The sequence below is a fragment of the Malaclemys terrapin genome, chromosome 6 (genome assembly GCF_027887155.1).
Source record: "Malaclemys terrapin pileata isolate rMalTer1 chromosome 6, rMalTer1.hap1, whole genome shotgun sequence".
In the NCBI taxonomy this organism is placed as follows: domain Eukaryota; kingdom Metazoa; phylum Chordata; order Testudines; family Emydidae; genus Malaclemys; species Malaclemys terrapin.
The window spans coordinates 107100348-107114820 of NC_071510.1; the positions used below are offsets into that span (position 1 = coordinate 107100348).

General features: G+C 42.7%; 1 protein-coding gene across 3 annotated transcripts in view; it reads right to left on the reverse strand.

Annotated features, from left to right (window-relative positions):
- Positions 1 to 1788: 1788 nt before the first annotated feature.
- OSMR (oncostatin M receptor) overlaps positions 1789 to 14473 on the reverse strand; it is an 80832-nt gene continuing 68147 nt past the window's right edge. For 2 of the 3 annotated variants that reach the window (XM_054032708.1, XM_054032710.1), the window contains exons 12-18: positions 13993 to 14193; positions 12147 to 12248; positions 11437 to 11616; positions 9358 to 9522; positions 7280 to 7355; positions 6914 to 6986; positions 1789 to 6015 (exon numbers count right to left, since the gene is read on the reverse strand). In XM_054032708.1, coding sequence (XP_053888683.1) covers positions 5464 to 6015; positions 6914 to 6986; positions 7280 to 7355; positions 9358 to 9522; positions 11437 to 11616; positions 12147 to 12248; positions 13993 to 14193 — 1349 coding nt within the window. In that variant the 3' untranslated portion in view covers positions 1789 to 5463. The remainder of the gene's footprint in view (positions 6016 to 6913; positions 6987 to 7279; positions 7356 to 9357; positions 9523 to 11436; positions 11617 to 12146; positions 12249 to 13992; positions 14194 to 14473) is intronic. The other variant, XM_054032707.1, reaches the window with a different exon arrangement.

Genomic DNA, 14473 nt, shown 5'->3' on the forward strand with positions numbered 1-14473 from the left:
AACAACCGTGGGGGAACAAGAAGCTCAGGGCTACATGCCAGAGCAATGGAAATCATGTAATGGGTGGAGCACTCTCTCCTCTCCCTCAGGGCAGTTCACGTAAAGGGAGACCTGAACCAGAAGGTGAATTGGCTCAGCAGGTCCAAGGTGAACAATACTGAATTGTGCCTGTATCAGGAAGTCTTCGAGTTAATTGTCCAATCTGTCAGCCTGCCCTCAACTGACCTATTCACAAACTACATGAATGTGTCGAGACCAAAGTAATTCACCAGAAGAGTGGACCCCAGATCTATGGGGACAGATGCACTATCACACAGATGGCCACAGGGCCTCCTCTAAGCATTTCCATCCTTCCCGTTATTAGGGAAGGTGGTCCAGAAAATAAAATGAGAACAAGTGACAGTAATATTGGTAACCCTACATTGGCCAAGGAGACCTTGGTTTTTGGACTAGAACTGAAATTAGGACTGTCACTACGGCTTCCAAAGAGACAGGACTTCCTCTCACAAGGTCCTCTGCTTCATCCAGACCAAACTGGCTGCATCTAACAATCTTCCTATTTGAAAGGGAAGCGCTAGTACTGTTGGATCTGTCGTCCAAAGACATCAGAACACTTATTTCATCTAGAAGAATATCGACCTTGAGAGCATACTCTCTGTCTGGATCAAGTTTTGCAGAACATGAAGCAAGCCCCAGAAATCCAGGAATTCTGGCTATCTTCAATTTCTCCAAGAAGGCTTTGACAAAGGTCTCTAATCTAGCACCATTGCATGTCCAGTGTCTGCCCTTAATAGCATGATGTTCGCAGGATCCATCATAGGACCCAACCACTAGTTCTAGTTCTAGGACCCAACCACTGGTTCTAGCTACTCTGGCATAGAACCACCAGGTAGCTAGATTCCTTAGGGCAGTCCGGTTACACAAGCTGGAGATTAGACCTCATTTTCCCAAATGGGACTTCTCACTTGAACTGAGAGCCCAGACAAACCACCCTTTGAATCACTGATGTCAGTGTCAACATTTATTTATCCATCAAAATTTGTCTTCTGATAGCCATCATGAACGGGAAAGGGGCAGAGCAGGGGCAGGAAAAGGTGGGGAAGGAGTGGGGGTGGGGCTTGGGGCTGAGCAGCGGTCGAGCACACCCTGGCAAATCACAAAGTTGGCACCTCTGCCGGAGGTGAATTTTTCTTTTCACACTCCCCAAGAGGTGGTTCTACCTTCATTCTGTCCAATGCCACAGCATCCTATTGAGGAAAGGTGGCTCACCTTAGATGTCAGAAGGGCTTTGAAAATTTACCTCAAACATAGTCCACAAGGAGATGAGATGCCCTGAGTATCCTTCCTTCCAAAATGCCAAGGACTTATAGCTTGTCGTTCCATCAGAAAATTTTCAGCCAGCTCTACTAAGGGTTAAAGAGATGCTGCACCTGAGGCCCCATGACACCCAGAAAGTAAACTTGCAGAATGACCCAGACTCGAGAGCTTGAGCTAGAGGGCGGGACATAGTGTCTTTTGGATTCCCTTCATCCAGGAGCTATAGCTTGGAGGTCTTTGTTGCCTCCCTGCTCACTCTCTCTCAAGCTTCCTTCATCTCCTGTTCTGATTAATCTTGTCAAACATGCACGCCTGCTCCACTGTTTGATGGGACAAATAGATTCTCATCCTTCATTCTTTCTCCCTCTTGGATAAGAGCTTCTCAGAGGGCAAATGAGAATTGGATCCAGAATGGCCCACTTTCCCCTTCCTTTTCTAGCTTCCCAAATATCAAAAACCTCCATATTAAGAGAAATAGGGTTACCTGGTCTCTCATCTAGAAAAGGTCTCCCGCCCCTAATAAAGGAAAAGAAAAATTCTTGAGCCAAAACAACACTATTTTCTTCAAAGGCAGAGGGTTAATTCTGCTTATCCAGGCTGTACACGCTCTAACTGCCCACCTGAAGATGGGTTAATAACACTTCATAATGAACAGTATTAAAGACTGCTGATCAATCTGACAGTCCATGTGGCCAACTAATCTTTGTGCAGGATGAAATCTACTAAAATCACCAGTGCAACTAGGTGCTTCATCCATGTCGATACGTGAATTGGGCAGGCACTATGCTTCTACAGCTCCCAGCACAACAGGGCCTCTGAGCACTACTATAATACAAATAACCAGTTCTTTTAATGTGCTAATCTAAGAAAATTGCTCTCCTGGTTCCTATGTTGCCCTAGCACTGCTTTTACCCGGATGGAGGGGGATGCTTCCTCCTTATGTCTGTTAGTCACTCGTGCAGAAATATAGATTAGCTGATACTTGCATCAAAACCCATGTTGTAAGACAGGAAAAACTATCTTTCTATCATTTTGTCCGAAGCAAAACTGTAGATCAGTTGAGTCTTAGCAGAAGATAAACTCCAACAAATGGCCAAACTGCATCAAGAGCATATTTACAGAAGTTGCAAGCTACTGTATAGTGTTCACTAACAATAAAAATGTCCATTTTCAATTCCTGCTGGATAGGTCTCCTGAACTTTATGGATTAAATGTTGAAATTTATAATACCAAGCAAAGGAGAAACTGAGACTGCTATCTTAGATGATGAATAGGTAAAAACGAGCTTTGGTAGACACCAGATTGGAAATCTGATTTTAAAAGTTGTAAATAATTTGTTATTTACCAACTGATAATGGAAATAAACCAAATAAATCCTAGCTACTCTCTTAGGTAAGATGTATCGTATTGTGTGTATGTGTGTGCACAGGGAAGAAGGGAGAGCAAGGAATTAGAATTTTCTTTGTGAAAAAGTGGCTACTATGAGACTGATAGTGATTTTTTTTTAATATAGGTATATTGTTACTACAAAAATCAAGCAAGTTATTTACCATATTTTATACCTGTCGTCAGGCTCACAAATATAAATACTGCCACAATATGGGCCAAATATTCAATGGTGTACATGTAACGTAGGTACCTAACTACCTCAATAAATACGAAGCTGCTGATCTATGCATGCTGGGGTATTTGTGCACTTCAACTATATTTTCATGCTTCTGAAGATTTGGCCCTACACTTACAAGTTCTGTACCAAAAGTATCAGTGACTGCTTGTATCCATCCAGATTCTATGAATTTCAACAGCATGATTCTCCCACCACACTGATAGGCACACTGATGGATAAGAATACCTTGTGCTTCTATGGTTACAATGTTGTAGCAGCCCATTTGTTTGTACTTTTATTACATCGTAGTCCGGGGTAGTCAATAGGTGGACCGTGGGCCAAATCTGGACAGCCACACGCTTTTGAATGGATCCCAAAATCTTTCTATTTACTTATTATTATCATTGTTATTTTTTTATTATTTTCTTTAGAGTCTGAACCTTGACTACACCTTGACCAAGAAATTTGGAACTTGACAAAAAATAATTGACTACCACTGCTGTAGTCTCTTGCCAGTGCGTCTGAGTGATCAGTTAAGAGGAAAACTATCACACTTATTTTAATATGCAAGATCTGTAAAAGATAACTTTGTCCATTTTGTGAAAATATACTTGATTCTAAAGCTGTGCTCAAAAATGGCATTTTAAAACTGAGTTGGGTGCTTGTAAAAGGTTCCAGATTGAACTCCTTTGTCCATATGAGCTTCCATCCAGTGTCCAACTATAGCCAGAGATGAAACTGAGATCTTGTTTATTCAGTCTTCGGCATCTCTGATGGGATTGCCATTTTGGGTTACAACTTTGACAGACTAGGACCTAGTCACTCGCTTGTATGGCCCCTGAAATACTTTGCCTATCCTACTGAGATCCTCTGAAGATAATTTGGGGAATAGTCTGTACATTTGGCATCTAATTAGTTTATATGAACTATTCACTTTTGCTCATAAGAATTTTTCTTTAGAGGAAACTCCTTTTTATATATCCTTAGAAATGATCTGGTTAATTGCAAATACATCCTTTTAAAAAACTGTAATATTTTAAATGGTAGATCAAATTCTTTCTTAGCTACTAGATATTTCATGGAAATTAGATACAGCAAGGATCACAGATCACTCGGTTCAGCTCCCTGCAAATGTAGGATTCTTCTCTACAGTACATTTTCTAATATCTTGTCCAGTTGACAAGATATTGTCAATGTAACACATAATGGGATTTTCATTACTTTTCTTGGGAAACTATTCCACATTCAAATTCACCTTAATGACAGATTTTTTTTTTTTCTGATAATCAACCTGAGTATTCGTTTTCTTGATTTGACTCCATTTGTGAAGGATGTGGAAGTTGTAACATTTTATGAACAGTATATGTCCACCTGGTGGTTTGTTATATGAGTAAAGGGGGGTAATTCCAAAAGAAGCTACATGCACAGAAAGGAAGACAATAACCTGATAACAGCTGCCCTGCAAACACCTGACAATGAAGAAAAGCAACTGCTGTGAAGATCTCTACCCAACCCCTCTGGTGTGCCACATAAACTGGTTTAACTAGGCTCAAGAAACACAGGGCAGACAAAGGACTTTGGATGGACTCCCTAACTGCTGCTGGGATGCAGACTGAACTCAGCAGTCAGAAGTGAGGGTGCCTGGACCCTAAGCTTAGGTAAGATTGAGATGCAGGTAATTCTTGTGTTAAAACACCCTTGCTCTTGTTATGCTTTGTTTCTACTGTTGAGAGGAAACAATCCTTTGTTTCTGAAAAGGCCATTCTGGGTCCCGATATTCACTTCTGATCAGAGTTGCTGAAGGGTTTGCAGGGCCGAACCCAGCTGGGCAATCATGATTGGTACACAGAGGAAGGGCTGTTGCCTGAGACTCAGTCTAAGCGAGAGAATCATGGGATTCCCCCCTAGAGGCAGGTGGTGAAGGCATGAGGCCTAGCACCTGAAGGAGTGCACTCAGAGAGCCCAGAGAAGGGTCAAAGGTGCAGCTAGTGCTGTGTACCACAATAAATTCCTTTAAGCACTTAGTCCCCAGCATGAAGGCTTCAGCTGACCTTTCATGGAATTTTTTTTATTATTATGTGGAAAATTAAATACAAAACACAGTTAATTAACATTCTGACCCCAACCAACCAAAGCCAGGGAGTTCAAAGCTAGGAGTAATGTTCCATGCTGAGGTTCACAATACATGCCTTCTATATTAGCGTCAGCAATGCAATAAGTCTGTGCGGGATAATACATGTGAAGGGTGTCCCTTGACTGTGATCAGAGAATGACTATGTTCTCTGTGGTAGTTTAATGACCTTGCACAAGTCATGGTGCATCTTATCTCGCGTATTCATAGATTTTAGGGCTGGAGGAGACAGTTGTGATCTGAATGTGTACATACTACAGGCCATACCATCTCACCCTGTAATTCCTGCTTAATGCCCCTAATTTCTGATTGAACTATAGCATACAGATTGTTTAAATAGGCAGGTCAGTTTTTAATGCCGGCCTAGAAGCAATAACACTGCTGAGTTGCTAGAAGAAGACGTTCACAGTCAGGACAGCTCTACATCAGATGTAGATGTGACCAGCTCTGAACCCAAGACTGTTTGTATTTTGTCATTTGAATGTTCCATCGGCTCAGTGGAATAGGGCAAATCACTTAACTTAACCTCAGAACGAGGTACTTCCATTTGTGAAATATATCTTAAACTACCTTCTCTCTCAGTGATTTCTCTTAAGGATGGGACAGTGTCTTTACTCAGAATTTCAATGTAATGCTGTGGCTGGTACAACAATATAGACAACTGTGGCTCACTCTTTTCTGACATCCAGAGGTTCTGATAGAGGCTGGAACCAAGTGCAGTCTGGGAAGAATAGGCTAAGTTTTCAAATGAAGTGCAAGCTTCTTGAGCTGACTGTGTGCACATCAAATCTCCCTCTTCATTTTGAACAAAATACACCCAGGAAGGATTGATAACTTTGCTTTCACTTTCTAAGATAGTCCCATGGCTCCACAGCTGTAGTGTATTGGCTTCTGATGTATTCTCCAATACTATAGTATCAGGAATGCAGTCATTTAGCTTCATTACTGCTTCAGAATTAAGCTGCAGAGCAATGAGAAGACAATTACATTAGAACAATGAAAAATACACTGACTAGGTAGAAAGGGAATGATTATTTTAAGCATTTTTAGAAATGTAGAGTAAATTCTGTAGAGTTAGAATTTTTATAAGATGTATAGGATTGGAAGGGGAAGGGGCATACACATGGTTCTAGTTCACTAGAAGTTTGATCTTCAGCTGGATCTAATTAGAAGACAATTTTGGAGAGCTCTTTATCTAATCTCAACAAAGGAAATTTGCTGAGCAATGAGAGACCACGACCCTTTAATTTAAGAACTTGCATATCTCTTCAGTTTTCATCATGTAACATTGGAAACCATAATTAAGACTGCAACTGACTGTGTTAAGCCTGTTTGGGGGGCTTGCCCTTCTAAAAATCCACAAGGAACATAAACATTGGCAGGTTAAGTTCTCCCAGAAGTCTGAGTTCTTGTTGTAGCAAACATCAGGAGAGGAAGCAGCAATCAGGCATAGTTTACAGGACTCACCTAGTCAAGATCTAGTGCATGTCTCAAAGAGGAATAGTCAAATTAAGCTCTATTTTTGAAAGCTATGATATCTAAGGGTATTAGAAGGACTTTGCTCTGACAGGTCTGAGAGTGTGGAAAGAGCTTTTATAACTTTTAAAGTAACTGTCTAGATCTTATCCTTGCAAAGACAGACTTCAAAGCGTAAACTAATTACTACAGAGTCATGTCGATGGAAAATGGAGACTTTTTTTCAACCAAAAGTAACGTTAATCAGACAAGCCATTTGTAAAATGAGCATCATTATTAAAAATAATAATTATCAGTACAGAAAAAAAATTATAATACTTTTTGCTGGATCTTAGTTTGAGACTGGAAAAATTAAAGTTATTGGATTTGTCTAATCTAATCACCTTTAATCCATTAAATGAGAGGACTTTGCTCTTGTTAGGATTGGGAATTTCAGGACAACAGCAATCCTTCACCCTAGAAAACCACAGAGAAACAAGTAAGAAACTTTGTTTTGTTCATTTGTCAACATTCATTCTCCCTTAACTTGTACAGCAGGGCTAAGATTCTTACAAAAATAAGTGGAGATGCCATGTATTGTATACCACAGCAAGCCAAGTATTCATGGCATCCACTTACTAAGATGCTCAAAGAGAGAAATGAAGGAGGTATTATGAAGGGGGTTTAAATGGACAAACTACAAATCCGTTTTGGATTAAAACAGACCATTTCTCTATTTATAGAAGGAAAATATATTGCAATGAGCTTACCACTTGATATTCCAGAAGCACACGCCACTTAGTACAAAATAAATGATCACTAGCAGAACGAGAAGGTAAATCTTTGCTATGAAAGAAAAATAGTATTTCAAAAACCAGTTTTCTAACTTTCCCTTGTTTGAATCAATACACATAGAGCTTCTAGGATAAAAGATCATCCTTAAATCAAGCATGGATGTCTTTCTAAAAGATCTACTCTAGCTCAACTAGCAGTCACTAGAGTTGATAGAGGAATCACTTGCTGAAATTCTGTGCCCGGCGTTATGCAGAAGGTCAGACTAGATTATCCTAATGGTCCCTTCTGGCCTTCAAATCTATAAGTGAACATGTATTTTTTGGCATTTACTTTTTATTGCCAAAAGTTCAGCTTTACCAGTCCTTTAAAAAAAAAAAATTGCTTTTTACTTACAGGCACCATGATTTTACCTGAGTTGATTTGCTAACTATAAATGAAAATATCAAAGATTTCAAGGAGCAGGTATGCAAATACTCTCCCTTTGGCTATGTCTTCACAGCAAAATACGGTGTGTGTTTTTTATGCTGAGATTGCTATCCTGCAGTAAAACCCCAATAGAGACAAAGCATGTGTAGTTCTGACCTTGATGTAACTGTTCAAGGTCAAGCCTATGTCCCTCTGGGATTTACCTCAAGCAGCAACATTGAAGCAAAAACTGCCTATGCCTTGTCTCCACTAGGGTGCTACACTGAAACGGTTACACCAATGTAAAAAATACTTTTTTTTTTTGCGGTGAAGACGCTTACTTAGCAAAGCACTTAAACATCTCCAATCCATCTATCCCTGTAAAAAGAAAGAAGTGACGTAAATAGGATGTAAGGGCACACTTAAGTGCTTTGCTTATTGGGGGCCAAAGGCCCCAATACTACAGTGTTCCAAGTGCCAAATCAAGGGAGTTGAGGGAGCTCAGCACCAAACCGAATTGAACCTCCAGAGTTTGTTTCCACAATAGTTACCAACGGAGTCATGCAGGGGTGTAACAAACCAGTAAATTGAGTTTTGATATTAAATTAACCAAAGGGGGCAGAAGGGATGGCTTCTCTTGGGACATTTTTTAGTGTTAGTTTATGGGTTTTTATTTTACTTCACTGGTTTGGGTTAGGAGCCCTTGCTTTCACATACAATTCACTAGCTGTCTGGGAGGGTCTAGGCACTGAGGTGTAGTGGTAGTGCATGCTGCTCAGTGTAAAACGTATGGTTTTCATGCAATAATCAACACTCCCACTTCTTCTGAGGACAAAGTTGGGGAGTTTCAGCTTGGGAGCACAAGTCCCAAGAGTCAGATTCTGGTGTGACATCTTCAAGCAAACAGAATTACAGGTAAGTAATTACTCTTTTTTTTTTCTCTCTGTCTAATATGGCCACTGTTAGTGAGCATGGTTCTCATGCAGCGACCCTTCGTTGGTCACATCTAGCATGGGACGCAAGAGTTGGTGGATTTGTAAGCCAGTTTTTCATACAAATCAGTGTTAGGAAGTCCAGCGCTCTTATTTGCACATAAATTAACTACTTGGTCATGAAAGCAACAGCCAGTATATGAAATGGTTTATAGTCTTCTATAGGTTATAAAATTAGCTGGAACTAAATAAAATTCCTCTCTCATACTCTCGTATGGTCTGGTATTTGGAGAAGAGGACCAGGAGTCAGTATTCCTGGGTTCTGGTTTCAACTCTGTCACTGGTTTCATTCTGTAAATGAACCTCAGTGTTGTTATCTGCAAAGTGGGTATACATTTGCTTAGCTACCTTGCAGGGTGTTTGAGGCTTAAATAACATGGTAAAATGCTTTAAATATGTTATGTTTCTAGGTAAAAGGAGCTATACAAGCACTAAAACATTTAATTTGGCAATTAGTATTATTTGAATGCATCCATTAATAAATACATCTTCTAACTGGGATCTTTCTCAGATCCATTCATCTCTACCTAATCTAATAAACTTTTTTTTTCTTTTTAGAAAAGACGCCAGCAGTTATAGGTGCTAATTTCCCTTCCTCCTCCCCTTCTCCCCTCCCCCCAGCCCCTCAAATACATATTTTCATTTTCAAAACTCACAGTCATGTGGTGTATCTACATCTATATAGGCTTCGATGGGAGTCTCTCCTCCACCGGTGTAAGCTGTAACTGCCAGTGCATATGTTGTTCCTGGCACCAGGTGTTTCACCATGTATCTCTTTTCTTCTGGGTTTTCTATAGTGTATTTACATAGGACTGTACCATCTATAATCAAAGGAGATGTTACAAACCATTACTCTCAATTATTTTTTAATGTGCGTTGCCTTTCAGGAAGGGGATGTGCTCTAACTCAGTGGTTCTCGCGTCCCCCTTCTTTGTGTTGATAGTCCTTTACACCCCCACAGCTCCCGCCACACAAGTACATATACTGTTGCCCAGCTCTGAAGGCAGAGCAGAGAGTGGCAGCTGCTGGCCAGGTGCACAACTCTGAAGGCAGCGCTGCTGCCAGCAGAAGCGGAAAAGTAAGGGTGGCACATTGCTGCCCTTACTTCTCCACTGCTACTGGCAGTGGCAATGCCTTCAGAGCTGTGCGCCTGGCCAGCAGCCGCTGCTTTCTGGCCTCCCAGCTCTCAAGGCAGAGCGGCTTCTCATGCCCCCGCAGAATACATTCCTTTGAGAATCTCTGCTCTAACTCATTACTGCTGGGTTGCGTGGCGCCTCTTCTGATTGGACTGGAGATAGCAGCAACAGTGTGTCTGAGAGAGCCAATCCAGTAGGGGACCAGCCACCAACTTCCTGTCAGAAGTCTCTGCTTGTGCCAAGTTACAAGCTCGGTTTCCACTTCCACAATTCACTTACCTTTTGTTAGTAGCTTTTCAGCAGGTTTTGTTTTCTTGTTCTGCCTCTGTCCCTTTCTTCTCTCTGCACCCTCCATCCCCCACCCTGCAGCACCTTACTGATAACTGAGAGGCAGAAATGCCTGCAGTACAAGGGACATGGAGAAACTAGGGCTTGCAATCTGTTCCCACTTCAAGTGTTTCTTAGCCACATCCCTCATCCTCTCCAGCCTCAGTATATCAGATGGTGGGGGGTGGTAAGGCTTTGCTCTTACACCCTTCCTGGGTGGGAATATTTGCAGGTATGTACAGTTACAGTAGTGCCGACTGTTCCACAGTTAATCTTGTTCTGACAGGATGCTGGTGGGCAGGCCCCTGACAGCCCAGGCTCACGCAGACATGCAGCTTTACCTGACACCAGTCCTATCAGAAGAGGGGAATGGACCCACTGGTGTGAATCAGGACACCGTCCATGTTGGAGAAGAGAAATCAACAGGTAAGAATAAACAATTTTTTTTGCATTCAGTGGGAGGGTCTGAGAATTTGGATGCACTGAAATGTTGTCATCTTGAGTAGAGTTCAATGCGGGACAGGAAAATCAGAGATGATATGCCAAGTAGCTCTGGGCCACAAATGCTTAACACAGTCCCCAGGTAGGCTTCACCACTAGACGAACAGGGGAATCGGGGGAATCGGCCTAAAGCCGGCCCTGAGAGCAGAGCTATGCACATATTCACTTAATGGAATAAGGCAAATGGACCAAATGGGGAATTTCCACAGAGCCCCAACCCTAAAGCTATGAAAACATCAGCACACAAATCGGACCTAACTACCTCTAAAAATCCCCACTCTCATAATAAAACTGATAGCAGCTTCTTCGTCTGTCTTCCAAAAAGAGAATGAGTGGGAATTTTGAAAACTCTGCCAGAACTCAGTTCATAAGAGATGGAAATTCAGTGCAATGCAGGGAGCTGATACTGCAGCCATTCCACCTGTGAAGTGCACTCTGAAGTCAATGGAAGCTCCCTGCATAATGGCCTACAATATGGGGCCCTAAATAATCCTCTGTGTATTAGTAGAGTCCTGCTTCTGTCAATTAAAAGCACTCTACACTCAGTCCTTGGAGAGAAGGCAACAGTTACCTCACTTTAGAGGTCAAAATCATTCAATTTATTCCCCGGTGTGTTGATTTATCTGCCTAACATGTAAGTGTGAAGAACTTTTCAGGAGGTTCCAGTTTATTGATCTCCTGAGCAAAAAATGTGCAGCCTTTCACACATTTCAGTATGTGATGTATTGGATTGATGGGTGTACAGCTTTCTGGGTTCAAAGAATCAATTACCTGAAAGAGCATGTTTAGTGGATCCCTTCAAACTGCATTCTTCTTCCATGGTTTTCACATAAACATGATAACCTCTTATGAATCCAGGCTGTGACTCATTTATGGGATAAGAATCCCAAGTTATGGTTACAGTATGGGAAGTCATCTCAGTTATTTCCTCTAGAGGGTTGAGGCTAGGAGCTGGAAGGAAGGAAATTGACAAACATGTTGTTTAATTGCTAGAAAATTTATCTCTTCACTTGGCATTGCTCCTGAATTCCCATCTGTTGTCTCTTGTTAAATTTGCATTGTTTATAAACTGAACATCATGATTTTCAAATAAAAACTGAACTAAGTCTGTTCTTCCTGAAAGCCTCCTGGTACCGCAAAACATCTGTGGCCCATCTACATCATGCATAGAAACAACTGTTTAATCATAGTTATTGCTAATGTTGTTATAGCTCAGTTTCCCTGACTGGTGTGGACTCTCATTTTCCTGAGATCTGTAATAACCAAACTGCCTCAAAGCAGTTTGGTAGAGGCTATTTTATAGGGTTTTATTACATGTATGCAATGGGAATGGGGGAAGCAAGCAACATTGTGTATGTCAAACATTGCTTGTAGTTAAGTGCAAGGAGGCAGAGAAAAGACAGTACAGCTACAGAACTCCCCTCTATTTTCATGAGCCCCATTTAGCAAATATGTACACATGTAAAATGTTTTCAGCTTACCCAGTTCTTTAGTGTACCCAACCTTCTTCCCCAGGAAAAAATCTTCATTAGCTAGAGATCCATAAACCCTGAAGCTGTATCTCACCCCAGGCATGAAAGCAGCTAGAAAATAATAAAACTGTTTTTAAAAAGATTAAGCTTCAGTAGTTTTAGGTAAGAAAACAGAACCACGTTTGATTTATAGAGAGATCTATAATTCATTAAAAATCCTGATCTTGCATCACTGTAGTTACCAAAAGGAGGACCTAGGAAACACAGCTCTTTAGTGCTGGTAAGACAACTGGAGGTGTTGAAACCGAATCCCAGCTAAATTCTAGTAATGCTGACCGCCTGTTCGTGGCATTTGAACAAGATAGTAAACAAAACAATACCACAGATGGTCCTGATGGACAAACACCTGTCAACGATGGGCTTTACTTGGTCCTGCCTCAGTGCAGGGGGTTGGACTTTGACCTCTCAAGGTCCTTGCCAATCCTACAGTCTATGATTCTGTGAAAGAAAACTGACACACTGGGCAGTTGTTAGACCAAGGATCAGCAACCTTTCAGAAGTGGTGTGCCGAGTCTTCATTTATTCACTCTAATTTAAGGTTTCACGTGCCGGTAATACATTTTAACGTTTTTAGAAGGTCTCTTTCTATAAGTCTATACTATACAACTAAACTATTGTATGTAAAGTAAACAAGGTTTTCAAAATGTTTAAGAAGCGTCATTTAAAATTAAATTAAAGTACTGATCTTACGCCACCAGCCTGCTCAGCTCGCTGCCAGCCTAGGGTTCTGTTCACCTAGGCCGACAGAGGGCTGATCAGGGCCTGCAGCTGGGACCCCAGACCTGGAGGGGGGCGTGTTTCAGGGGTCAGAACAGAGGGCTGGGGGAGGGGGTTCAGGGCAGAAGGCTGGGGTGTGTGTGGGGGGGTTCAGAGATCAGGGCTGGGGGCTGTGGGGGGTGCAGGGCAGAGGGTGTGTGGGGTGCAGGGCAGAAGGCTGGGGGTGTGTTGGGATGTGGGGGGTGCAGGGCAGAGGGCTGGGGCTGTGGGGGTGCAGGACAGAAGGCTGAGTGTGTGGGGGGTGCAGGGCAGAGGGAGGGGGCTATGGGGGTGCAGGGCAGAAGGCTGGGTGTGTGTTGGGGTGGGGGGTTCAGGGCAGAGGGCTGGGTGTGGGATGGGGGGTGCAGGGCAGAGGGCTGAGGGGTGTGGGGTGCAGGGCAGAGGGAGGGGGCTGTGGGGGTGCAGAGCAGAAGGATGGGTGTGTGTTGGGGTGGGGGGGTTCAGAGCAGAGGGGTGGGGGTGTGTGGAGGTGCAGGGCAGAAGGCTGGGGTGCTCGGCTCCTGGCGGTGCTCCCAGCCCCCTGCCATGAGCAGCTCATGGCAGGGGGCTGGAAGGGATATGCCCTGTTCCACCCCCTTCCCCCAGGCTCCGTCCCTACCTCTCTCTGCGTCCTCTATGGAGCTGTGTGCACGCTGCTGCTCTTCCCCCTCCCCCTCACTAGGGCCATCATCTGATTGGCGCAGGGACGGAGAGGAGGAGGGGCAGGAAAGCACCACACTGGGGGAAGAAGCAGGGGAGAGGAGAAGCTTGGCTGCCGCAGAACCAAGCTTCTGCCTCCTGCCCCCGCAGGGGAGACCGGTGGGGCTGGGGGTCGGGACCGCGGCAGGGAGCTGCATGCCACTCAAAATCGGCTCGCGTGCCGTGTTTGGCACATGTGCCGTAGGTTGCTGACCCCTGTGTTAGACTTTAATAATTGACTTCCCAGGAACTGTTTCCTAAAATTCAGGTGCATGCCACCCAATGCCCTAACAAAGAGTTGCAGCATAAACATCTTAATGAAGAATTGTTCTGCTTTCACCTGAGTTGATGAGACAACTGGAGGTGTTGAAATCGAATCTCTTCCACTGAAAGTCACAATGCTGGGACCTCGGAAAGTTGCACCAATCGACAATGTATCCATCAAATGCATTTGTGGCCTTCCAAGAAATATAAATGCCATCAACTGTGCCATTAACTCTTTCTTCTTCAAGGTCAGTGTGATCAACCTTTTCTTCAGCACCTTGGAAAGAATGGACTAAAGCACTTCACAAAATAGTATATCTATCTATCTAGAATATATATCTTTTCTAGCAGGAAGACCTATACTTTAGGTCAAATTAAGATTGGTAGAATTACTATGCTAGTCTTGCCATTACTGTACCTGATGACTGGATGCCAGTAAAACTTCAGATTTTGTCTTTTCAATAATGTTTCATCATGATGAAATACTCACCCCTAATAGGGAAAGGACCCTGAAAGTTGATCCCTACCACTAGGAGGCTAATTACTCAAATACCTTC